General features: G+C 42.0%; 1 protein-coding gene across 2 annotated transcripts; it reads left to right on the top strand.

The window, feature by feature from the left end:
• The first annotated feature begins 4,611 nt into the window (after positions 1–4,611).
• Positions 4,612–27,456, top strand: ZYX (zyxin). Of its 2 annotated transcripts, none has more exons than XM_081321347.1 (10): positions 4,612–4,856; positions 11,987–12,264; positions 21,458–21,648; positions 22,361–22,459; positions 23,007–23,498; positions 24,446–24,596; positions 24,872–25,041; positions 25,945–26,123; positions 26,250–26,370; positions 26,462–27,455. In XM_081321347.1, the coding sequence occupies exons 2-10, from the start codon at positions 12,009–12,011 to the stop codon at positions 26,570–26,572; spliced, it is 1,770 nt and encodes a 589-aa protein (XP_081177473.1). In that variant the 5' UTR covers positions 4,612–4,856; positions 11,987–12,008; the 3' UTR covers positions 26,573–27,455. The 2 variants fall into 2 exon arrangements, with proteins under 2 accessions (XP_081177473.1, XP_081177474.1); XM_081321348.1 differs by lacking the exon at positions 4,612–4,856 and adding an exon at positions 11,292–11,374 and having other exon boundaries at positions 26,462–27,456.

Below are 27,456 nucleotides of genomic sequence, written 5' to 3'. Positions count from 1 at the left end.
AGTATTACAGGTAGTCCTCAACGTATGACAGCAATTGAGCCCAAAATTGATATTACTAAATAGGAAATTTGTTAAGTTAGTTTTCCCTCATTTTATGACATTTTTTGCCAGGTTGTTAAGTGAATCACTGCAGTTGTTAAGGTACTAACACAATTGTTACGTGAATCTGGCTTCTCCCTTTGATTTTGCTTGTCAGAAGGTCGCTAAAGGAAATCATGTGACCCTGGGACACTGCGTCATAAATATGAACCACATTTTGATCACATGACCATAGGGGTGCTGCAATGGTCGTGTGAAAAATGATCATGTCACTTTTTTCAATGTGCTGTAACTTCAGTCACTAAACTAACCGTTGTAAATCGAGGACTACCTGTATTGTATATTGAAATAATTAAATGGACATTTTTTTCTAAAGGAGCAGTTAAATGCACTTCTTAAGATGTTTTTTCTTTCTTTTAAATCAGCTAAAAACTGTTGATAAGTAATAACTAAATAAAGGCTATTGACTTGGGACCTCTTGTGGGTCAACGTTGAAACTCACACCTTCAACACTGTCCAGCAGGGGGCTACAAACTATCACAGTACTGTAGGGATTTTGGAGTGCTTTCTTCATCCATTGTTTTCTGCTAGCAACAAGAATGACATACTTCAATTCCTAGGCACACCCTTTCCTGGTGCTTAGGAAAAGATTAAGGCTCAAGGCAAGAGTTCAAAATGGGAGCGGTGCCGCTGGGAGAAATAATTACCAGAGATTATTAACATGTGTTGTCTGCCATTATTTTCTTGCTAATTTCAGATTTAAAATTGCATTAATGGAAATTTGCTGCTAATACATTTTTGCTGCATTGTTCTGAGATATTTCTGAGGACAGATCTGAAATTGAAAACAAACTTGTCTTTTCATAGCCAAAAAGGATTTACTTTTAAAATGTTACTTGCCCATAAAAAAGCTTCTGCTTTAGCTTGGAAGCATGCATGGTTAATGCAATAATCTACGCAAGATACAATGAGCAATCTCCAATATAGTAGTCACATTTATTTCTTATGGCACAAAAACTGTTTTCTGGGAATACAGCCACATCTTTCAGATTGAAAGTGTAGCCATGGCATTTTATTTTATGAACACTTCTCAGTGGCAGCTCAAGGAGATGATATTCAGGCTGCAAACCAATATGGGAAGGGCGCTGACTTTAGGATTACTGCCTTCTCCAACCTGCTGATTGATGAGTTTTATGTGGAATCCTTCATGCTCCGAACTTGGTGGTTGGTTATTTGAACCAAGTTCAGAGAGTACATAGGTCTCCACAGTTCAACTCTAACTACATCTGATGACATCTGATGACTTTTAGTCCAAGTCATCTGGAGAGTATCAGGTTCAGAAAGAATTCTGCCTACTTCTTGGTAGGCCAATGGAAGATAAACTGTCATGGAAATAAACCAGTGGACTAATTGGTATACAATCATACTTGTGGGATTGTGGCTAAAATAGGGTTAATATGCTGGACATACAGGAGCACATTTACACAGTGTCCCTTTCATCTACAGCCATATGCCCACTGAAGGGGAAACTTTACACCAGAATCAAAACTGGTGCTAAGCGTTTCTGAATTCAATGGGAAGGAAGAGAAGAAAATTGTTGTCCCCATATTGATGGTGGCAGTGTCCATATTGCAAGGACTAAGTTCAGAATACAAAATAACTCAACACAAGTTACTGCATGCATCACTAATATGTACAGCACTGAAGGATGACAATATGTTATGACAATATGTTATGGCAGAGTTGTATCTCATGTTATGGAGGCTCAAAGGAAACATTGCAGAAAAGGCACTTTGCACACAAAGGTCACTTCCTCACGATGAGTTCCAGTATCTTTTAGCAACATCATACATTGCTAATGCAATACAAGTTCCTATTATATTACTGCAAATATGGTTGGATGACACTAGAATTTGCTAAAATCATGAGTGAGGAAATGTAAAAAAGAGTCAATATGAATGAAGCAGCTGTACAACAGCATTAAATGCAAGTACATTGGCAGCACTTTTGCGTCTGGAGAACCTTTTCATATACTTTGGCTTAGGAGTTCAGACACTAAACTCCACTCTGGGCACTAGGACATAATACCTCATCTTGGTAAACAATACACTCTTTGCAACATATAACAGTGATTATCATTTTCCAAGTCTTTCTCTTGTTCCTTTCCTTATATGCAAATTTTATGCTTGTACTGTTGGCAGGAATGTCTTTGATGTTGACAGATACAGACAGATGTCTCTTATCCCAGAGTTCCTAACCTTTCTGGCTTTGCAGCCAGGAAGGAAAGGGAGCAGCAGGGAAATGTGCAAACAGGCCGAGCACACCCATGCTGTGCACACTGACACCTGCACGCATGCACAAACAAGCTGCTGGTGCCCATGTGACGCTGGCGGTAGTGCTAGCATCCCTGCGCATGCCCAATTGGGGCCACTAGTGCCAGCGTGGGGGTGCTACCATGAGTGGGGTGGGGCTCGCCAGCTATTCCCGGAGCCTGGTGGCCAACTGGCAGACCATAGGTTGGGGACCCCTGTCTTACCCTGAAAGAGCAAATATAACGCTAAGTCATAATGCAGTTTGTCAGAATTGGTGTAGTTGTGTGGATCCAGCCACTCTGATTTAGAAACCACGGTTTATTACTAGCTATGCATCTATGGTTTGTTCACAAGCATACTTTAAAAGCAAACTATGCCTCTGTATAATATATAAAGTAAGCTATATTGTGGCTGTGCTTCTTAGGTTTCTTGGTTTTTGCCGTCTGCCAGAAAGAAGCTGTACGCAGACTACCCTGTTATGCTTGCACTTTCCTTTTCTTTGTCCCTATCTCAAGAGAGAGAAAAAATCAATCAGAAAGAAAGAGAAAGAGAGAGAGAGAGAGAGAGAGAGACATAGGTGCATATATATCATTGTAATTCATCAAAGCCCTGAGGGGGTAGTTTATCTATATCAGAGGCCCCCAACCTTTTGGGCACCAGGGAGAGAGGTTTTTCTGCAGACCAGAGGGGGCCTGGTTTCATGTACTATCTGCATCCTGTGGATGGGGCTTTGCTTGTTTGCGCGGACCAGTTTCTGGCATGCTGTGGCTGCTGCCAGTCTATGGATGGGGTGGGGGTGGGGAACCCTGATCTATATCATAGATTGCATTTGAGGACTAGGAATGCATCTTTTTTTTCTTACATTGTACTGTTACTATGAGTAGGATAGATAATGCATAAGCAAATCTTTAGCCCGCACCAAATAAAATTACACAGAGAGAATTAAAGAAACAATGGTTCCATGAACGACTTCCAGAGCAAAAGCTGTGTTAAGATGCAAACTGGGGATGGGGAAAGCAAGTTGTGACTGCAACCTAGAACGGAGAAATAGTGCAAAATTGTTCTGATTGCTGTCTTTATGACAGCAACCAACTTGATCTTTTTTTTTTAACTTTATTAACTACACTTAAGCTTCCACACACCTCCCCTCCCCCATCGTCTCTCCTTGATGCTAGGAAGATAAGAATGCCACCATTTTATAGTGCAGAATGTGGGGGCTTTTGTGTAGAAAGAACAAACGTCTTCACCATTTTTAAAAGGGAACTTCTGAGTCAGAAACTGTTGCAGCTGGTTCAGGGAGAGAGAGAGAGAGAGAGAGAGAGAGAGAGAGAGAGAGGGTGGAGAAGAAGCCAGGCAGACCCTGACTCATCAAAAGCAGCTTCTCGGAGCTTGGGGGCTCCAAAGGAAATGAAATCACTTCTAGAAGGACGAAGGGGCGGGGGAGCGAGGGTCCAGGAGGCAAAACTCAAGGTGAGGTTTTTTTTCCCCCTTTTCAATAAATAGTTGAGAAGAGGGGGAACGGCACAAGTTGAAGAAAACCATACACTTGGGGTGGGGGGGGGAAACAAGGGGAGGTGGGGGCCTCCCCCATCGAGAGAAAAGTCGCGCATCAGGACCGGGACTAAAGGAAGAGCGGGACAAAAGCGGCAGCCCCGATAACCTATCAACGACTCTTGTCCTTTTTCATTTGGACCGCGGCCCCTTCCTTTCTTTAGAACAAAAAGCTTTCATCCAACTCGCCCGCCGAGGAAACGTGAATAGGATCGGGCGCTGCGCTAGCGCGAAGCGCAGCCCAAGGGGACTTTTGCTTCTGCGCCAGGATGCCCAGGGCGCCTCAGCCACGCTGCCTTCCTAAAGACTCCCGAGACTCGAGAGCGCGCAGGATTCCCCCGCACTTCGGAAGGAGCCAGTTAGGGCAGTAGGGCGGACTCTTTACAGCCTAAACCAGCGTTTCCCAACCTTAGGAACTTGAAGATGCGTGGACTTCAACTCCCAGAATTCCCCAGCCAGCTACGCTGGCTGGGGAATTCTGGAAGTTGAAGTCCACGCATCTTCAAGTTCCTAAGGTTGGGAAACGCTGGCCTAAACGAGCGGCGAGCCGGCATCCTTGGAAGAGCGGAAGCTTCGGTCCCGCTCGGCGCGCAATCCCCCGCCCCCATTCCGTCGCCGGCCTCCCCGCTTGCCACATTCCCCGAAGAGTGAGCTCAGCTGTTAGCTCAGCGCAGCCTCTCTCCTTTTATGGTCAAACGCTCGGGCAGGGGGAAGGCTCTTTTCGGCGGGAGCGGGGCTCCAGCGGCTCGGCTTCCTCCGCCCCGTCCCCCCCGCTTTGCTCAACTCCCCTCTTGGCAAGCCCAGGCTGCTTAGAAAAAGTTGCGCTCGGGCCAGCCAGGCAGAGACGCCTGGCCACGGGCAGCCCCCGCCGCCAGAGGCTGCGATTTTTCTTCCGTGGAGACGCAGCGCCTTCTAGTCCCGCCGAATCCCGGAGCGGTCTTCGGCCCCTGGAAGGGTAAGGGGTCGCCTTTTCCCTGCGGTGGAGAACCGCCCCGGGCTCGCGCCTCCATCGCTTTGCCTCGCGGCGCTTCCCAATGCCTGCTTTGCCTCGGGCTGGAGGGCGCGAGCGGTCCCAATTTTTTTCCCCTCGGGGGCCCTGATTGGTCATTCCCGGGTGGCGCGGGGGGGGGGGTGGGGGGAAAGAGGTGAAACCGTCCACTTTGCCCTGGATGGCGGCTGTGCGTGCGTGACATGCGTGCCTCCCCGTCGCGTGCAACAAGCTAGGCGAAGATTCTACGAGAGGTGCATTTATGCAGCCGTGGGGTGGGGGGAACCGCGAGTCCTTGAGAGTTTCGGGGGGGGGGGAGGGAGAGCGCTTTACTCTGAGACCGGCGAGGCTGGTGGGGCCGAAAGAGCAGGGCAGGATTCTAAGGAAAAGCTCCTACTCTGGGGAAAGGTTGACAAATTGCGGGGCGCCCTCTTTGGACTTTCCTGCGACCCCCTCCCCTGCTATCCCCCGCGGCCGACTCCCCTTCTTTGTCTTGGAAAGTCCCGCCAGTTGGTGAAAGCTGAGCCGCGCGCCGAGAACTGTTGCCTGCTTGAAGCTAAAACAAGCCGGAGGGGGGTGGTTGCAACCCCGCGCCCCCCGAGCGCTTTTCCAGATGTGTTAAGATAGCGGAAAGAAGCTGCAAGTTCTTGTCCGGACGGCAGCTCTTGCGTGACTTGTGTCTCCTTCCTAGAAAGACTTGTTATTGTTGGTGCTTGCTGAAGCTTTCCCGGATTGTTTCTTTTATCTTTTTTTTTGGGGGGGGGGGTCGAATTTTTACAGCCTTCCCAATGGAAAAAAAAAATAGTAAAAAAATAAGTTGGGCTGAGTGACTTTATCTACATAAATGGTAAATACCGATATCCTCTGCAGTCTTAATATATAACTTTGATATCCTCTGCAGTCTTAATATATAACTTTCGTTTTTTGCCCAGAACCATTTTGCAGTCTCTCTCTTTTACATGATGAGCAATGAGAAGAAGTGGAGAGGAGAAAAAGGGAGCAAGCAGATGAAGAATTCAGGCAACATGTTCACAGTGCTATTATTTATTACGACCCTCTTTCCGCTGAGGACCATATGTGACACTCCGGCTGCTCACATAATTAACACTTTTTATATATCAGAATTGAGAATTCAGATGTACAACTATAATCCTACCTCCACATTTTTCTCATTAATCCTAACTAGATCTACTGACCCTAGATGATCTGGCCTCTGCTATTCCCAAGTCGATTGAGGCAACAAAGGTCAATTGTTTGATCTCTTCAGGCATACTTCTGGGAACAGCCCAGCCCACAATCTACATATGGCAGAGCGACTCTTAGAACATTGGTAAACATCCTGCTTGACTGTGTCTGCCACTGTCTGTGTCTACAAGAACCAGAGGTTGGTCATGCATCCAACCAGAGACATAATCCGTGACACACATGGTGTGTTGTGGTTGATAGATCACAGGTTACAAGTCTTGTCTAGGAAGCAGACTCCAACCTGGATATGTCTGAGCCCTGAAGGCATCCTAAATTCTAGTAATGGAATTGGCTTGCATTTCCAGAACTGAACATATTACTTGGGAAGCTGTAGTAATGCCGCTGGGGTGTGTGTGAAAGCCCTAACAAGCAGGCATATACATAGAATGAAGGCTACTGCTAAGCTTGTAAGCCGCCCTGAGTCTTCGGAGAAGGGCGGGATATAAATGGAATTAAAATAAAAATAAATAAAAAATAAATACTGTAAATAGAGCTGCTACCGGAAAGGAACTGAAACTAGGAAGTTGTGCAAAAACATTTCAGCTTTAAAAAAACAAATCCTTCACCCTTTTCCTAAGCCCTTAGCTAATTGCATATCGAACATTTCCCAATCTAAAGAAAAGCCAGGCTATTATTGGTTTTTTAAATACCATTCGTCCTCCCAGAGAAGCCCAGAGCAATGCACAAATTTAAAATGATCCCTAATAAAGCATCCCACCGGTGTTAGAAGAACTGTAACGCTACAAAGATCAAAATGAAATGCATTTGTAAAAGTGATATATGCTTGTGTAGCAAGCTATGTGGTAAGACTGTGTAATTCTGGAGCAGTTGTGCAATAAAGGACAACATGATTGTACAAGCAAGTAGGCTATGACTCTTCAAGTGGAGTGGCGGTCAAAAGTAGAATGCTTTTATGTAGCAGACCCACTGGAAATCTTAACAGTTACTTTATAATATGGAGTTTGGTGAAGATATTAGACTCATTCTTTATATTGGGTGGAGTTGCTTATTATGTGTATGTATTCAGCGGTTGACCACTAGATACTTGAAACTGCACTGAAGCAGGATGGGTGGTCCAATTGCTCCTAGCATGGTGTCCTTTGGAGTTTTTCTGACAGTTAACTCCACAGTCCCTTATTACTGGTCATCCTGATTGGGGCTAAAATAAAATCCAACATTTTGGAATGGGGAAGACTGGTATTGCTGAAACATTAAGGACACTTTGCAGTGTCAAATCAATATAAATTTTGGAACTGATGAGACAATGTTTCTAACACTTCATAAGCTGGATGTAAAGCCATTTAATATTTAAAGGAGAACTCCCCTGTCAAGATGGTTTTTACTGTTGCGGTTTTGCTACTATACTTCCAAAAATGAGAGAAATCCTTTGAACTGAGGATATATTGATATATTTAATTAGAAACTATTTTAACAGTTGTATGCATTTAAAAATTACACAGACTGGCTGCAGGACTCTGTTGGCCCTTCTCACTTTTCCCCCCCTGAATCTTTCTTGCAATTTCACTTTCTTTGCCAACAAATGAAACAAAGGTATAGGATTAGTAGTGAGCAGTTAGCAATGAACATTTGGTGGGAGTGGTGAGGATAGAAGGAAGATAATGTTGTAAGTTACTGAAAAGAAGAATTTGTGTAATATGCTTACAAAGCCAATTAGGGAAAGGGAGGTGTAATGCTATTGTTATATCTTCACTAAGGGCCACTGAGGTTGCCTTTTCCCATAATTTTTGTATATCAGTATTTAGAAAGTTTTTTCTTGTTCAAAGAAGTAGCATTTTGTCTTTACAGCCTACCTAAAGGATCAATATAATTGCAGATATGGTGTACTCCTGATTTACTGGACCTTTGTTTAAAGGGTTTTGGATGCAACACATAAAATTTGTGAATCATTTTATGCATAATGCTATTTTTCACGTGCATAACATCCCATTCACCTTTTAATTCAGATGTAATGGTATCTCTTCCTCCATCACACCACAAAATCAAGGGTAACGTAATGACGATGAAAATTAAATAGAGTAGCATTTGTATAGCTTGTATGTTGGACCAACTCTTGTGAAGGGGAATTTTTGTCTTCTAAGCATTTTGATAGAGTTAGTTTAGTGTAATTCTCCATGGAAGGAATTCTTCAAAGAGGTGGAAACCTTTGAGAATTTATTTTTCATTTACTTTAAAAAAAGGATGAATGGATGATGGAGAGCTTCATTTTTCAATCTTGGCAATATAGGAAGTAATAATATTTTTGCACAAATCCTAAGCAATTTAAAATGAGCTGCACGTGCAGTTTGCACTGATTTGAAGGCAGTTTGTACTCCTAAAAAGTACTCAATTGCCTCTCACTCTTTTAAACCCAAAGCTTTAATCTGGTTGACCAAAAGCCATTAGGTAGTCATTGAAAATTTTGTGGCCACCCTCCCAAATAGCTTGTTCTAGAGCCTAGAGATACAGTAACTGGTTGAGACTTGCTCATATGAGAAATATTCTCCCTTGCCTGTTACTTGCCCATATGAACATTATAACTCACTCTTTCCGCTGGCTTTTGTTTGGTTTCTTAAGCACAATTGGACTCCTTCTATCAGTTGACCTTGGAAATGAAGTGTCTCTCGAGAGACAATTGCAAAATGTAGTGTTTGACTTAGTGCTGGTGAAGGCAAGAAAGGGAATAAGATGGGCAGGGCAGCTGCAATTGGAAAGTGGCTTGTTGGCGGGGAGAGCGAAGGAGTTGGAACAGCTGCTCATACCGGGACAGCTGACTCCATGGTCTTTGTATCAATGTTGAGCTTTTCCATTTTTATTTGATCCGATTCCGCCATCTCTTGGAAAAATTGGTCAAATATACCGTAGTCAGAAAAGTTGGTAAAGCAGAGCCTTATGTTTGTTTAATGTAACTCAGGAAAAAAAAACAATGTGGACTTTAATAACGAGCTCTATGTCATGAAGTAGGATGAAGAAGGAAATGTTTACAGGTAAGGAAAAGGCCTTAGGACTTGAAGAGGAACTGCTTCTAATGCCTTTCTTGGCGTTAGACAGGAACTAATATGAGCTACTCAGATACAAAGGCAAAAGCCAGAACAAGCAGGTTCCCATATGTCAAATCCTAGGAAGGACAGTGGAATGGTAACTATTCTGAGTTTTGAAATCTAATACTCATGATTATAGTCATACGCTTCAGCTTTTATATTGCTTTTGGATCAGCCTTGAACCCAGCTGAACCTATAAGAAAAGTCATGTGGCTCAGCATGAGAACTGATCGAATTTGGGTTGGAATATAACAACAGCATCGTTAATATTTTCCTCCATTCTGTATATCTGGAGCAGAGTGTTAAAGATACCTTCTTGCATCTTCAAAGGACCTCATATTGATACGGTTCTTGAGTGTCCAGTTCTAATGGTGTGGTAGACTGCATTTTCATCCTTTTGACCAGCTGTACCAGTAAAATGAGAAATCTGCGGTTCTTAATGAATTAAAGTGGTCTCAAATGTGTGTTAATGAAGCCCTTGGTAGCAAGATGTGGTCTGTCTATTTCTGGGTATATTTATTTAACAAATTTATATAGCCATCCTTGCATCAGTGGAATTCTGGATGGCGAATAAAAGATAAAACATAATACACGATCAATCAAAAAAGTGATGTCGGGGCCACAGTAAGAACACCTTACCAAAATGTATTCCCTTCCACACATGCTGGTCTCCATTGACATCTGGAAAGCAAAATATTCACAGCCCATCCAAACCCAGGGGAAAAGTTGCTCCATAAGGCAGGTACCAGGGCAGAAAAGGCATGCCTCCTGCTAGCAGGTGACATTGCTTCACTGAGCTTGTCCCCTCTACTGGATGTAGTGCGATGGACAGAAACTCTTGTGGTTAGACAGTCCTGCAAGTAACCTGGCCCCATGCTATATAAGGCTTTTAGCACTTTGAATTGCATCCCAAAGCCTACTGCAAGAATCAGTGCAGCTCAAGTGTTAACTGCTGCACATGGTGAATTCACTACACATGTAGTAGCATTCTGGACCAGCCCAAACTTCTGAATGCTCTTTAAGGGCAGCCCCATGTAGAGTGCATTGCAGTAGTCCATTTGAGAGGTGATTCAGGTACAAGTGACCCTGAGCAGTGCCTCCCAATCTAGGAATGAATAGAATTGGCACACAAGGTTACAAAGGCTTTCCCAGCCATAGCTGCCCCTTCTCTTTGAGCAGGACCCCCAGCTTATACACCAATTCTGTCTGGAGGAGTGTTACCTATCTAGAGTTAACAATGAAACGTTACTAAATGAGGCAAAAGACCCACAATCCCACAGCCACTCTTGTCAGGGATCAGGTGAAGGCTGTTCTCCCTCCTCCAGACCTCCACAGCCTCCAGCCACTGGGAGAGCACCTTGATGACATCACCTGGACACTGATATGTATGAACACATAAAACATACTGATAAAAAATAAAACTTTTTTGTTAAGTGCAGGCCTTTAAATAAACACCCTTCCCAGCACAGTTGCTGTGCTTTAAACTGCAGGGGCAAGCATTTAATGTTTTAAAAGAGGACTCGTGTTTTTATTAATTTAAATTGGTCTGGTAAGGCTGTGCTTTAACTGCCTGGGAACAGTTGCCTGACCTATTGAAAAGCAACCTTTTTTTTTAAAAAAAAGAAAACTAAATTTTATATATATATATATATATATATATATATATATATATATATATATATATATATATATATATATATATATATATATATATATATATATATATATATATATATATATATATATATATATATATATATATATATATATATATATATATATATATATATATATATATATATATATATATATATATATATATATATATATATATATTACCCCGTGCCAGGGTTGCAGCTGATAATTGGCTGCTCCCCTGTGCATGCCTTGGCTTCAGCAGCAGAAAAGCCCAACAGCAAGGCGTGCATGCTCTAGGGCAATCTCTGGGCTGCTCAGTCTGGGGAGGGAAGACTTGTGACTCCAGGAACGTATCGGCACGGCTGGCTGGCTGGGTCTAGGAGCTGCTTCCTGTGTGGGCGGGTGGGGGAGTGGCAGCATCGATAGCTGAGAGGCAAGGATGCTGCCCGAGAACACTTGTGACGGGAAGGATCAGGAGGAGGAGGAGGGGGCAACGAGGCTGCCCATGGATATCGGGGGCTCCAGAGGCTGCCTCACAGATGCCAACGCCATGGAGACAGACAGGTTTCCTTTTGTTCTTCTCCTATCCGTTGCCAAATTGCCTTTGTGTTAACCAGCGATAGCCAGTGCCTTGAGGTGACGTGAAACAAGGGACAGCAAGCAAGAGAGAAGAGTGTGAAAGGGCATGAAGGAAGATAGCAGGAGGTGGACAATTCTATTATCTGCCTTAAAATGGGTAGAAATTGCAGAGTGTCATCCTCTTCACCCTCTTCCGTAATACACAGATTCCTATTCTCTCAGGCACATAGCGGCATTGACTCAAGCATGTCTCTTAAGAGTGGAACCTACCCTTTCAGGCATGTGGTTTCTTCTGTGGCATTTATCCATCTTTCCCCATGTGAAAGAGCTTTGGTTGTTCCCAAAATATATGCAGAGAGGAAGTTCAGGCCTGGCTGTTCTCTCACCCTAATCTGCTGAGGCTTATCTACACTTTGGACCTTGTTTATTTGTTCCTTGCATACTGCTTGCCTCTGCCTTTCATTTTTAACAGCCCGCCCCCCTTTCCCTTTCCACCTTAAATACTCTCATCCATCCTTCCGTGCACCAGACTCCATGCCACTCCTGCCTTGTTTGTGACTGATGGGAGGGTTTTTCTTTCTTTCCCTCCTTATCTAGGTCCTGTGTCACTCTCAGAAAGATGGCCTCATCCGGTGCCCCAGGAACCCGCATGACCTCTACTGTCAGCATCAACATCTCCACTCCAAGTTTCTACAGCCCTCAGAAGAAATTTGCACCCGTTGTTGCTCCCAAGCCCAAAGTGAACCCTTTCAAGGCTGCTGGATCAATCCCTGAAAATGCTTCAGAGCAGAGGCTGCCCCCGGCTGCAGGAGCATGTGCCCAGATAGGAAAAGTGGGGGAGATCCCCATAGCTGTGACTCTTCCCCCAGCAGAAGGTAAGTTGTCTTTGTTGTCTTTCTTCTATTGGGAAAAGTGAAGGATGCTCAGTCAAAGGACAAGATGGAAAAGTGGCGGTGGTGGGAGGGGTCGTGGCGGTGGCAAGGAGGAAATGTCTCACAATCACATCAAAGTTGTAGCTGCCGGGTTAGAAGAGGGTGTGGATCTCTCTAAAAAAAAGTGGAATAATCTCTGTGAAGGTGTGGCTGCCAGAACTTTGCTGAGTGAAGAATGAGAAAGCAATCTCAAACAGGGCTGACGCTCCATGATTTACCTCTGAATCATCTGGAATATTATATCCCTTAATGGAACAATGCTAGACTTGCGGGAGGAGCATCAGATAACTATCCTGCTGGGGATGAAGGCAACTGTCTTCCTTAGAAACTTAACAAGTGGCCTTGGGCTAGCTGTGGATTCTTAATTTGACTGTCTCTCCTCCTTGCTCGCAGTGGTAATAAATGAATATAGTCAGGGGTGATGTAATGATGAGGCATTTATTGGTAGGAAGAGTTCTACCACAGGTTTCAAAAATTAGTTTAAGATTCTGGTTCTGGAATGCTGCCAAGAGACGCTTGAGTTATAGAAGCCTTCCTACTTCTAGATTGCAACTATTTGGTACAAACTGTTTGTACTTGTAGACAGAGATTAATTACTGCCTAGGTCAGCAGTCTTCCCCATTCCCCAAATCATCAGGACCAAATTGCTAAAATGTGGTTGCAGAACGGTCCTGTAAGCTCTCCCTGTTTAGGGAAAAAGTTAAGCCTTAAAACAGATGTATTAAGGGAGGTTAAATACATCTGTATTTTGGATTTACTTCCCCGAGCCTCCTCAAAAGCCTTTGGGTATACTTTCTGCAGCCTTCAGATGTGGATGCAGTAATGGTGGTAGTGGGAATCTCCCCTGAATTTTTAAATTTATACTTGAAACCAAGTTCATATTTGGAGAGCAAAAGTCCAGAGCCAGTTAAGACATTTTAATTTACTGATCCTTTTCTGTTTGTATATCTTCCTCTGTTTTCCTCTGTTATAGGTAGTCCTCAACTTATGACCACAATTGAGCCCAAAATTTCCATTGCTAAGCAAGACCGCTGTTCAGAGAGTTTTGCCCCATTTTACAACCTTTCTTGCCACAATTCTTCAGTGAATCACGGCAGTTGTTAAGTTAGCAACTTAGTTGTTGAGTGAATCTGGCTCCTCCATTGACTTTGCTTGTCAGAGGTTTGCAGAAGGTGATCACATGACCCTGGGACTCTACAACCGGCATGAATACGTGCCAGTTGCCGAGTGTCTGAATTTTGATCACGTGACCGCTGTGGAAAAAAAAAGTCACTTTTTTCAGTGCTATTGTGACTTTGGTCACTAAACGAACGGTTGCACGTATTGTTAACTAAGACATTTTCTTTGTTTTCTTTCTTTCCTTCAGTTTAGACAAGGATATTCTTGTCTAACAGAGGGCTTTTTAGTCTGTCTTTGTTTTTTTTAAAAAAAAATACCTTTCAGTAGGATACTGTCTTCATTATTTGGTTTCAGATACCCTTGGAATTCAAGTTGCTTATTTTTGCCCTAGTAAAGTTGGCAGACTCCCAACAGCATGTCCTTGACTCTATAGCTGGGTAGTAGTAAAATTCTTTTCTCAGCTATAAATAAGAAGTATACATAGACTTTCATCTCATCTGAGGGAACCTAAGGAAAACGTGTGTTGAATTGCTTTTGCTTTCTTCCTCAGCTCAGCTGTCGAGAGGCACTTCTGGGGCTCTGAACAGTCTTCAAATACACACATGCACACATACATATACATACATACACATACATAAAACATGGGAATTTTTAAACAAAGTTATAATAGAAAAGACTGGGATGACTTGGTCACAATATATAATTAAGTGTGATCAAAACTAGATTTATCTGAAACTTTTAACAGATTTTTCCCCTAATCCATTGTGTAATGTTTACAAACATTAAAAGTGGCTTCTTGATTGGCTTCTTCATTATCAAAAATAAATGCCTGATTGCTATTTACTAATATAATTGAATATGCCAGAATAATATTTGATCCTTGAGATGTTACAGCTCTTATGGCTTCTCAGTTAGTGCACCTGCTCCATTTGAAACCCTGGGGCCCTTATCCCAAATCTAGCTTTTGCATAATTTTTGCCTCTTCAACCTAAGGCAGATATAAGTATTGCATGAATATGTTTGTTTTTCTTATTCATACCCTGTTATTGCTGATGGGACTTCTCTGGAAACACATTGACATTTTAATTATAAAATACCCTTGGGATATCTGGATGTGAAAAAAGTCAATAGCCATATTAGTAATTAATGATCTGATTATCTTTCTAATTGGTGAATAGTTGAAATCCAAGGGACAGTTGCTCCTCAGTACCAATTTTCTTTAATGGGAGTTAGGAAGGGCAGAGAGAAATATTGTCACGTTGGAGCAAGAACAATAGTGCTTTATGGATACAGAACTCGGGCATCTGTGAAGGCTAGAGAAGCAAAGGAAACTAGATACAGAAGTGGTTAATGTTTCCGTAATGGGGATGACCTAGCATTTGCACACAATGATAAGCCAAATAAAGAATCAACCGTGGCTTATGAACTTAGCACTACTAAGAGAGTATTATTCATGATTAAGGTATAATTCTGGCTTATAATTACATGAGCAAGAAGACTAGACTTGATAGTTTCCAGGTTAGTAGTAAATTCGCTTCCTAGTCTAGAAATGGTCAAAAATTCATTAGTTTGACTTAGCAGAATCGGTTCTGTTCATTCGTGACTAGAAATATTTGGTCCTTAAAAAACATCTGGTTTCGATCCCTGATGGGGGGGAGTAAGTAATATAACAACATAATTATATGAATGCTAGAAAGAATACCACTTCTAGTGCAGAAGAGTTAGTTGACGTCTTGAGTCACATTTCAGCCATAGTTTGGATAATATATAAATTAAATGTTAAAATTCTTGCTGGACTGCAATGGGAACTTTACAATATTTGAGGGGCTGCCACAAAGAAGAGGGGGTCAACCTATTCTCCAAAGCACCAAAAGGCAAGACAAGAAACAATGGATGGCAACTAACCAAGGAGAGAAACAACCTAGAACTAAGGAAAAGTTTCCTAATGGTGAGAGCAATCAACCAGTGGAACAATATGCCTTCAGAAGTTGTGAGTGCTATCATCACTGGAGGCTTTCAAAAAGAGACTGGGCAATTATTTATCTGAAATGGTATATGTCAGTAAGTGTGCAGAGGTCTCCTTGAACTAACAAGAAGTTGAACAGACAATGAAGGGTACTGAGAGCAGTAATAGTCACACAGTAACCACAAGAGACACTGAGGTGTGATAAACAAAAATATTTTACTTTGTGGTTGAAAAACAAAGCACGGTCAAAAATAAACAGTCCAGGTCATACACAATAGTAACAGTCCAAGTAGTAATCCAAATACAAAGTCTTCTTTCCGGTCCAGAGGTCAAAAACACAGTTGTTCAGGTTTAACACAGTAGTAAACCAACAATAGCAGTAACAGAGTAACTAACAGTGAAAAAACAGCGAGAGCAGAGAGAGAGAAGCTACGTTCCTAGCTCCCTCTTATGGCCATCCAAAAACTTACACACCCATTGGCCAATTAGCACCTTAAAGTTACAACATCATGGTTTATATATTTCCAACCCAACTAGATAGGCTATCACCATATGCCTAACATTATAGGGTCTCCTGCTTGAGCAGGGGGGGTGGACTAAAAGACCTCCAATGTCCCTTCCAATTCTATTGCAAGTTACTTGCATTCAGACAATTAGGAGAGTGGAGAAAATTCTATTTTTCAGACTCTTATCCTATCTTTGTTCCTAAGCAATTCTAAAATCACTTGGTCCTAAACAAATGCCATGATTTTAGTTCCTGGTCAACTGGCATAGAATTAGGCCATGCAACAGGGTTGATTTTCTATAGCCCATCATCATCATATTCAGATAGTAGACATGTTAAAAAAAGATATACATAGGCAAACCACATTTTTCAAAAAAAGTATAATTCTAGAAAAAAAAACCCAACAAGAAGCATCACAATTTAATGAAATAAATACCTACACCTGCTGGAAGAAATTTTGCCCACTACTGGAAAAAAGATACAATTCTGACAATATCTGGTTGGGAATGTGGAGAATATGCAGCAATGGCAAAACTAAGGGTATATATTCACAACAGAACCTTAACCAAATTTAAGCAAGAATGGTTCCCATACATATAATATACATCATACAGCATGGCAAATACAAACATTTACAGTTTAGTTTCTGTGCGGACCATATATTTTATAAAAGCTGTAAATTAGCAGAAGGACAAAAAAGGGGGAAATTAGAAACCAAATAATCTTTTTCTTTTTTTCCTTTCTTCCCCTCCCCCCCCTTTTCTCTTTATCTTCTTTTATCTACTGGCATTTTAATTGTCAAATTTGCTTTGTTTATCTTCATTACATTGGTATGCCACTTGGTTTGGATTTTGGTCCTGCAGACTGTTGAATTGATTTCATGCAGTATACCTCTACATCGTTTAGCATTCAGAATAGGCAAATTCATCTTCCTTTGTTCTCAATCCTTTCATCCCTAGAGAACAGATTGGGATTAAATCTGGCAATTCAGCATCTGTACTTAATTGCAAGAGTGCCTAGAATTCAGAATTTTTCTTGGCCAGTTTTATTTGAATAGTGGTATTACGGCTGTTCAGAGGATAGGCCTCTCTCAGCATTTTGGTATCTGAGAATTTATAGAATAGCAGCTACTAAACACGACTGGAAAATAGCTAAACCTTTGAGTTCCTCTTAATACCTTGATCAGAAACTGTGGGGAAAAAATATTGTATCCCCTGATATTTGAAGTAGTTTCAGCTTTTCCCTGAGCTTGGTAATATCTTTTCTGTTATTTTGATTTTGGGTGAGGGAGGGGTTATGAAGATAATCAATACAGGCTCTAAGTCTGTGAAAGGCCATCAATTAAATCTTACTTTACTCAACTGCTAAGTAAAAATTGGCCTTGTTGCACTTGTAAATTTGAACATCTGGTTTATTATTTGTGATTCTTGTTGAGGTGCACACGTTAATAGAATACTGCCTGCTTTCAAAAAATATTGGGGTGTTCTATTAATTTGTGAGCCCTACCCAGGATTTGTTGGGATTGGAGCAGTTTATAAATGTTGCAAATATTACTTGAGGTGGTAAAGGAATCAGAATTGAGACCTGAAGTCACTTGCCCATCGGTAGTGACAAAAAGCATGCACAACCCAAGCAAGAACATTTGTCACTGTGGGTAGATCCAACAAAGTTGAAAGCTTCTGTTTGTTTTGATATGGGGACAATTTTGTGCTTTATATGTTAGCAAAAATTTAACTTGCCTGAAAAAGAAACCATATATTGCCTTGTTTCTTCCCAAACAGGAAGAAATGTTGCTTGGGCAAAAAAGTCTTTCTTAGCTCAGTTCTGCAACCTCATTTCCTCCAAAAAGTGAGATAGGCAGCTGGTAACCAACATCTGGAACTTGGACTCTTTTCCTCTGGAGTCATCATTAGTCCTTGTCCTCCTCTTATGCATTGACTTAGCTGTTTTTTCTCCCAGGAGAGATGATGCACAAAATTTCTGTGGTGGGCTCTTCCTTGGCTTTACTTCAGGAAGATAATAGTATTATTGCATAATAAATAGGAGAACTACCTTCACTATTGAAGGAAGCAAGAGTGTGTGTGGGGGTTATACATGTGTGCGTACATGTGTGTGTGCACACGTGCACAAACACATACACACGCGCATGTACCTACGTATATATATATATATATATATGTATCCCACTATTTTATAAATGACTCAAGGTGGCGAACACAGCCAGTACTCCTTCCTCCTCCTGTTTTCCCCACAACAAAAGCCCTGTGAGATGAGTTGGGCCAAGAGAATGTGACTGTCTAAGGCAGACATGTCAAACACAAGGCCCGGGGGCCAGATCCGGCCCGCGAAGTGGTTTCATGTGGCCCGCGAAGCCATCCTGGAAACAGTGAGGGAACGGCCCCCACTGCCTTGGCCCTGGCCCAGAGACCCTCCTCCTGCCAGAGACCCTCAGATCTGTCCCACTCCTGCCCGGGCCCCCATAGGCACCCTTGATGCCAATGATGTAGAGCTGGCCATGCCCACCCAGTAGGCCATACGCACTCTAGCCATGCCCACCCAGTAGGCCACGCCCACCCTGGCCACACCCACCCAGCCCCCTGAGGGCAACCGCAATGCTGATGCGGCCCTCAATGAAATTGAGTTTGACACCCCTGGTCTAAGGTCACCCAATAAGGCGGGACTAGAACTCATAGTCTCCTAGTTTCTAGCTTGGTTCTTTAACGCTCTGCAACTTCTTTGTTTACATAAATGAATATGAATTTGTCTACCCCTCTAATTTTTGCTATCATTAAACTTTAGCCCTATTTTTTAAGCCATTGTTTAAGTTGCCGATCAGGCCTTTCAATAGGAAATATTATGTAAGAAGATGGGAAGGAAAAAAATAGCTAAGATAGCACTTAGCAATAGCACTTAGACTTATATAATAATAATAATAATAATAATAATAATAATAATAATAATAATAATAATAATAATAATAATAATAATAATAATAATAATAATAATAATAATAATAATAATAATAATAATTTTATTTGTATACCGCCCTTCTCCCGAAGGACTCAGGGCGGTGAACAGGGCAATAAATAGTAAAATACAGAAATACAAAAATTAAGAATGGATTAAACAAAGAGCCCAGTATTTCAGAACAATGTTAAAATACATTTAAAACATTAAAACAATAATAAAACCCAAACCCATCAGGCCAGGCCGGCTTGTTCAAACAGGTAGGTCTTTAGATCCCGTCGGAAGGAGCGAATCCCTATACAGTGCTTTACAGCCCTCTCTAAGCGGTTTACAGAGTCAGCATATTGACCCCCAACAATCTGGGTCCTCATTTTACCGACCTTGGAAGGATGGACAGCTGAGTCAACCGTGAGCCGGTGAGAATCAAACTGGCGAACTGCTGGCAGCTGGCAGTCAGCAGAAGTGGCCTGCAGTACTGCATTCTAACCACTACACCACCACTGTCTTAAGATAGTATATATTCCTTTTTTTCTAATGAAGATAGACTGCCCATGGCCAGAATCTTTGTATTTGTTCATTCGTATTTACCATTTTCCCACCATTTCTCAAGGGAACTTGCTTTGGTTTGGGGAGATATGTGTGGAAATTGAACCCATCTCAATTGGTAGGTAATAGAAGCGCAACATTTCAGATCTAACTATAGGCCAGTACTTAGAGGATGGCAGAGTTCCACATTTCTGAGATAGCATTGATTAGCATTGACGAGACAACGTTTTGTCTGCATTTTAGAATTTAAAGAGTAGCAGCAGTTCCTTACTAGTTTATATGTCCAACTTAATAAATCATAAATATATATGAGTTTATGGTATTCAGAATATCTAGAAAATAGCAGGTTAGAAAGGCTGGTCTATGGCAGAGGTGTCAAACTCAGTTTCACTGAGGGCCGCATCAGCATTGCGGTTGCCCTCAGGGGGCCGGGTGGGTATGGCCAGGGTGGGCGTGGCCTACTGGGTGGGCGTGGCTAGAGTGCGTATGGCCTACTGGGTGGGGATGGCCAGCTCTACATCGTTCACATCAAGAGTGCCTATGGGGGCCTGGGACAGATCTGAGGGTCACTGGCAGAAGGAGGGTCTCTGGGCCAGGGCCAAGGCACTGGGGGCCGTTCCCTCACTGTTTCCAGGATGGCTTTGCGGGCCGCATGAAACCACTTTGCGGGCCGGATCCGGCCCCCGGGCCTTGTGTTTGACATGTCTGGTCTATGGTGTATGTTGCAATTTTCTTTGCAAAAGATGTTAAATGAATCTGGCTTCCCCATTGACCTTGCTTGTCAGAAGGTCACAAAAGATGATCACATGATCCCAGGACACTACAACTATCATACATACAAACCAATTCCCAAGCATCTGAATTTTGATCATGTGACCATGGGGATGTGCAAGTGTGAAAAATGGTCATGTCACTTTTTGCAGTGAGATTGTAACTTTGAAGAGTCACTAAATGAACTTTTGTAAGTCAAAGCCTACCTGTAATTTTGTTAAGATGCTTAAAAATAGTTGGATTTCAAGCATATGGAAATATAGCACAGTTGCCTAAACCAGGGGTGTCAAACTCGCAATGTCATGTGACGTGTCGCCATTGCTGGCAATGGGGTGGCCGCGGTTTTGGTGTGACGCATCTGGCCCATGGGCCGCCAGTTTGACACCCCTGGCCTAAACTAAGTAAAACTGTAACAGAACATAATAATAAAAAACAAAAATACCTTTATATGAATTAACATTCTTGAAAAATTTGTTTTGAAAGTATAAACCCAGTTTTGGCAAGCATTTGACTTTTTAAATCCTGTAGTATTCTCTGCTTGTGCTATTGTCAAGATCTGATTTTTCAAAGGAACATAAGTGTACAGTATATCTATGTTCTTTGTGTGTAATATGCTATCAGTTCCGGGATGCAGAAATCTGGATGACATCGATGGCAGTAGAATATTAAAAAAAACCAACCCAATAACAACTCCTTCTTTATTCCCATCTAGAGGTAATCTGGATTTTTGCAGCTTGCAAATTAATGGGTTTTTTAAAATCAGAGATGAATTGCTTTCCTGTTACATATATTCTGTAATTCTGAACTATATTTATAACATTATATTGGTCAAATGTTTCTCAAATAACATATTATTACACGTGAAGATATGGTTCAATATAAAATTGCCGAAAGTGGATCAGTCTTCCCCAGCTATGTACTTTCTAAATCTGCTGGATCAAAACTTCCTGGATAACCTGATCATTTGGAGGGATTGTTTCATAATTATGGGAGTTGAAGTCCAATAGAACTGCTTGACATTCTTTGTTGTTATCACTCTAGGGCAGGGGTAGGCAACCTCGGCTCTTTTATGACTCATGGACTTCAACTCCCAGAATTCCTGAGTCAGCTGACTCAGGAATTCTGGGAGTTGAAGTCCATGAGTCATAAAAGAGCCGAGGTTGCCTACTCCTGCTCTAGGGTATATGCTTCTGCTACCAAGGGGGAATGCAACCCTTTTTGGTGTCACTATGCTAATCCTCCATGATTCTTGTTCTCTACAGAATTTCCTTTGCCACCACCGCCGCCTCCAGGAGAAGAGATAGTGGTGGTCTCAAACAATGCATTCCCTCCCCCACCTCCTCCTTTTGAGGAACCATTTCCCCCTGCTCCAGAAGAAGAGGTCTTTCCTTCCCCTCCTCCTCCTATGCTGGAGGAAGAACCCATGTCTCTGAGTGGCTTGCCTGTTTCTCAGGTGAGTCCTCACGTAAGATAATGGAAAGACATATTGGGGAACTATTTTTCCATAGTTATCTTTGTTCCTACTGTGCTTTAGAGATTTGGGCTCCAGTGTGTGCTAGGGCAGAATCTAATAAATGAGGAGAAAGTCCCAAGGATGTCTAAATGGACATGTCTGTTAAAATGAAGTGAGAAAGGAAGGGGATATATTTGTGAGCAAAGCATGTGCTCCTGCCAATATTCCTTGTGTTCTGCCATAATTAAAAGGGAATTTTAATTGCAGTTCTGCATGATTTTTTAAATGTCTTTGGATACGTTTGTACGCTGTGCAGATAGACATTCTCTGGTTTATAGTAGTGGTGTGGAGTTTTCTTCAACCACACATATTTCTGAGACTTGTGGGGAAAAGAAAAAACTTATGTTGAAAGATCGTCCCCCAAGCAGTAGCAGTTGTGATCACCTTTCAAGCATCTGAGATTTCATCTGGTTTTGGCTACGTCCTGCAAGTACGTCTTGAAAACACTGGTGTTTGTCTAAAATGGAGTTTTGACTCTGTGGAAGTGATGTGAATTCAGAATGAATTATTCATTATTAGGACCCTCCTTGGCAATCTTTCCCTTTTGTTCTGTGGTTGTGTAGTTGTATTGACTAGAATTGACTGACATGGTGGTTTATGGGTTTAGTAACCTCCCTCAACATGTATCTTCTTTTCTTTTCTATACTGGAAGGAGAAGGACCGTGGAAAGATGAGCAGCATTGATCTGGAGATTAATTCTTTGTCTTCAATGCTGGAGGACATGGAGAAGAATGACCCTTTCAAAACCCGGGTGAGCTGCAGTACAGGATGGCTTTTCCAAACCTAGCTTAAACTGAGCTAGTCAGTGAACAGAGGCCCAGCATGACTAAAGAGTTTTCAAAAAGCATTCTTTAAAAAGGAAAGAAAAGTATTTTAAGGAGAACGTGAGCTAGGGTACTTTGATAGGCTACCTTTCTGTGTGAATATATTTTTAATATAATAGAATGTTTATACAAGAGTCATCTGTAATCAGAGATGGCCATGCCATTGCTTGACTACCTCTATAAAAATTGGGTTTTGTGGAAAGCAGTGAATCAGGTTTCCTACACTTGACTTTGAGATGAAAAATCTCTGTGAGGAAAAAAAAGACATTCAAACTAAATCTTAGTCTGGAGTAGCTATACGTATGTTTATCGAGTAGAAAAGAAGACTTGGGCGATAATGTCTGGGCTAGTATGTGGCTGTCACCCCTTTCTCTGTTCTTCCTCTGGATGCTGAAGCTAGGCTAGACTGTCATAGTCTGAGTGGGATGGAAATGGAGATTATTACGTTGACTTTTTCTCATCATTACCTTTCAGCTATCTTCAGGGCCGATAGTTCCAGCAAATATAGGCTCTGCTTCTAGAAGTTCTTTAGAAACTGTAACTCCAACTAAAGACAGTCCAGTTCCTATTACCCAGGCTGCATCCGGTCCAGGTGGAAACTCTGTGGCCAAACAGCCAGAGGAAACTGTTCCTGTTCCTCTACCGTGGGTAGCCATGAAGCAGCGTAAAGACTTGCCATCATCAGTATCACCCGCTCCTCCCCCAGCTCCATCAGTTCCTAAATTCACTACATCTCTTCCTGCCACGGGCCCAAGATTTGTACCTAAACCAGCTCCTGGGCCTCCTCCAACTTTGCCAAAACAGCCTGCTTCATTTCCTGCACAGTCTCATTTCCCAACCCCTTCGGGCACAGGCTCGGCTCCGAAGCCACAGCTTCCCACTTTCACTTACGCACAGCAGCGAGAAAAACCGCAAGTCCAGGAGAAGCCATATCCTACTGGCCAGCCATCTGCCCCACGAGAAATGGTGAGGATGCAAACCTGTACGTGAGTAAAGAATAGCATACAAAAACCCCCAGGATATCCTGTTTTTTCTTACTCCAAATGCATTTTGGAGGTGATTGATTAAGCAAAATAGGTTTATTTAGTTTATTGGAGGTGTAACACATTTATTTTGCTTTATATCTTAAGGAAAAAAGCCCCCAAGTCCTGATGGTTTACCGCCAAATATTTTTTAGTATAGGTGGGTGGGTTCTGGGGAAAAAAATGAGGGGGAATTGACAACCCTTGAACTGTGGATTGTCTGCCTCTGTTTCATACAGAGACCTCAAATCAGACATGGTTTTAAGTACTTTAGCTTTTAAAACAGGAAAAAGAAGCCTTAATCGGATTTCAGAATTTGGCATCAGTGCATTTTTACAGAACCAAGCCTAAATGAGTTCTTTATTCTTGTCTCAATGGCAGGTACATTCCTATGCATGATATACCTTATGGATATATACCTTATAGTATTACAGAAAAACCATTGGCAAGAAGTTTTTTTTAAAAAAAATCCAGAGAATAACTATGCATATTATACATGCATGTGCATTTATTTCTGTATTTTAGTTTTATATGTTTATAATGTAACTTTTCCTTAAAGTATATATTTTCTAGTTTTCGTGGTTAGGAGGTGAAGGAGAATGAATGATTGTTTCCATAGCCACGTCAAAGCTATTTGCATTAGTGGAAATGCAGTCCTAATAATTTTCACCTGAAAATTTACTAATTAAACGCCACTGATCCAATAAAAATAATCTCTCCCTTTTAAAAAACAGCAACAACAAAAAGCTGGTCAATGGCACAGAGAATTTGTCCACTGATCAACAGTGTTAAAGGGAGCATGAATTGATCTTGAATATATGCTCCAGAATGTGAGGCGCTTACAAGTTGGAGATTTGCACTTATCTCAGATTATCTTCTTTATTTGTCCAGCGCAACCCCGTATCTCTTCCAAATGCTGGATCAGATCCACCAAGGAACAGCTCTGCTCTGACCATGAAGGAAGTAGAGGAACTGGAGATGTTAACCCAGAGGCTCATGAAGGACATGGATCATCCACCCCATGCTGAAGCCTCCACTTCTGGTCTGTGGGAGGATGTGAATTTTAGCAGGGGTGGGGGGTGGGTGTAGGAGAGAGCGGGAATACAATCTATTTGCTCCTTTTCTTTCTTTTAGCAACAGTTTTAATACATTAGAGGTGGGAAATTTTCTAACTTTTGGGTCTCCAGGAAACCTTTCAAAAAAAAGGCCCACTTTTGCAATCATGCAAGAGCAGATAAAGTTTAGACTAGAGGGATGAATACTGTACTTATGTAAATATCTTCTCAGACTCTCCCCTCCCCTTTCTTCCCATTGAAGAATTGTGTGGTTTGTGCAGTAAGGCACTATCTCGGACTCAGCCTGCAGTCAGGGCCTTGGACAAGCTCTTCCACGTCGAATGTTTCACCTGTTTCAAATGTGAGAGACAGTTGCAGGGGCAACAGTTCTACAATGTGGATGAAAAGCCTTTCTGTGAAGAATGCTACGCGGTGAGCAAAAATGGTGGGGGAAGGATAAAGTAGCCCATCATGGAGTCTAGGAACAGGGCAGAATGCTTATTGTCCTAGCAGCGCGTGGCCTGTTTTCATGGACTCATTTTGAGGAATTATACTGTCGGCTGATGAGAGCCACCTGTGTAAATTGTGTGGTGACCTTTTTTGCTAGCTTGACGCGCCTTGATCGGTTGTTTATTGTTATGAGAGCAAGCATTTTCCAGATAAATAAAAATACAAAGTTTGGCTATGTTGGCTGGAAGTTGTAGTCAGCTTAACTGAAGGACATCAGATTATGAAAAGCAGTTTTCACAAAGTTCCTTTGGTATGGCCAGCCAAAGTGATGGAATGTTTGGGCCCAAAAAGTATGTTTGGTGTGAGGTAACTTGAGTACTAATCTGAGAAACAGTCACATTTTTTCCCCTCTGTGCTTCCACTTAGCTCTTAGTTTTAGATATCACAGGATGGGTCACATGAGAAGCTCAACCACAGGGAATGGCCAAGTCTGTGTAAATGTTTAATCTGAATTGTATCTTGTATGTAGTCAAGTACATACAAAGATGTGTGCATGCTCAGGTTAACTCTGAATAACCATTCAATTTCACCTGATAGAAAATTACTTTCACAAGAGGAGGCTATAGGAGAAAATTTCAAGGGAGTTTTTAAATCAGGTGAATAAGAAAGCCAGTGCATTGCCCTGGCATATGGGAGATTAACGTTACTAAAATAATCTAAGGTTACGTTGAACTGGGCTTATTTTCTTAACAGTTTCTCTTCTTGACTGTTAATCTGGTTGAATTAAGTTGGCTAATGTTGATGGCTGTGTCCTACCAGAGAAAGAAGTAATGCTGTCAACTGGAGCAGATGTGCTTCCTTTCTGATCTGCTTTTTATTCTTCAGGGCACCCTAGAGAGATGCTGTGTGTGTAAGCAAACAATCACAGACAGGATGTTGCGGGCTACTGGTAATTCCTACCATCCTCAATGTTTCACATGTGTGGTGTGCCACAAACCCTTGGAAGGGGCATCCTTCATTGTGGATAAAGCCAACCAGCCACATTGTGTTGATGATTATCACAGGTATGTCCCTTGAGTTTCATGTTCTCCTCTGGCCACGCTGATCCTCTGTGCCCTCAAGCTTGGATTTGACCGAAAGGCTGAAACTGAGCTTCTGAATCTCTTGTACTTTCTCTTATGCACTTGCAGAAAATATGCTCCTCGCTGTTCAGTATGTGCTGAGCCCATCATGCCAGAGCCTGGGAAGGATGAGACTGTTCGTGTGGTGGCCCTGGAGAAGAATTTCCACATGAAATGTTACAAGTGTGAGGTGAGCACCTTTTGCCTTTTCCCTCCCCATTTCTCCTTGACGTTAACATTTTAGTCTGCCTTGCTCATTTCTTTTCCTGTTAACCTTTCAGGATTGTGGGAAGCCCCTGTCCATTGAAGCAGATGACAATGGTTGCTTCCCTCTGGATGGCCATGTGCTGTGTAGGAAATGTCACACCACACGTGTCAAAGCTGCGGCCTGAGGACCTTGAATCAGGAGATGCCCTCAGTGTATTCCTCCCATCCAAAGCAGTAGACCTGATCTTTTGTATGCTTTTTCTTATGACTCCTTCTTAAGATTATGAACGCATGTTGCCTGTCTGGCAGTATCCCTCCCTTTTCACTAAGGGCTCCTCTTCTTCTTCTTCTTCTTCTTCTTCTTCTTCTTCTTCTTCTTCTTCTTCTTCTTCTTCTTCTTCTTCTTCTTCTTCTTCTTCTTCTTCTTCATCTTCTTCTTCTTCTTCTATGTATCCCTTACAATACAAGGTCTTAAGTCCTCACTTTCTGGCTTGGAAACTTACCTTGCTATAAGCTTTTTGGTCTTACTGAGTAATAAAGTAGTCCTGGAACAAAAGGCTGGATTCTTCCAACCTGCTCTTTCTTTGAGGAGCTTTGCCCTGTCCTCTGTTCAAATGTGGAATGTAAATTACTATTTTATATCTTATTTTAGAGACAGAATATACATTTCACAGCTGGCTTGTTTTCTGTACTGGACTCACTTGCCAAGATGCTTCTCTGTGTCAGCAAGAGAACTTTTTGTCCCTGAGTTAATGGACCAGTTTTCTCCCATGTGTTTCCCAAATCAAGGTGGTCCCTCTTTTTGTGTTTGTTGAACGTGTGATACTTTAGCCTAGTCACTTCTGCAGTGCACACTATTCAAAGGGCTACTTATTTGTTTACAATGGGCTTTTTGGAGTTTATTGTGGAGCTGGCATAGTAATGTAATCAGGAGTTGTCCTTCCCTCAATCATTGTTTTGCATCAATAAAGTTGTGCAGTTTTTTTCCCTGTTGTCATTCAATCATTGATTGATTTATATTCCACCTTTATTATTTTTATACAGTGGCAAATATATCTAATGTTCCTTC

The sequence above is a fragment of the Vipera berus genome (genome assembly GCF_964194415.1).
Source record: "Vipera berus genome assembly, chromosome: 2".
In the NCBI taxonomy this organism is placed as follows: Eukaryota; Metazoa; Chordata; class Lepidosauria; order Squamata; family Viperidae; genus Vipera; species Vipera berus.
The sequence above is the reverse complement of the archived record's forward strand: the minus strand, read 5'-3'. Positions and strand labels throughout refer to the sequence as shown.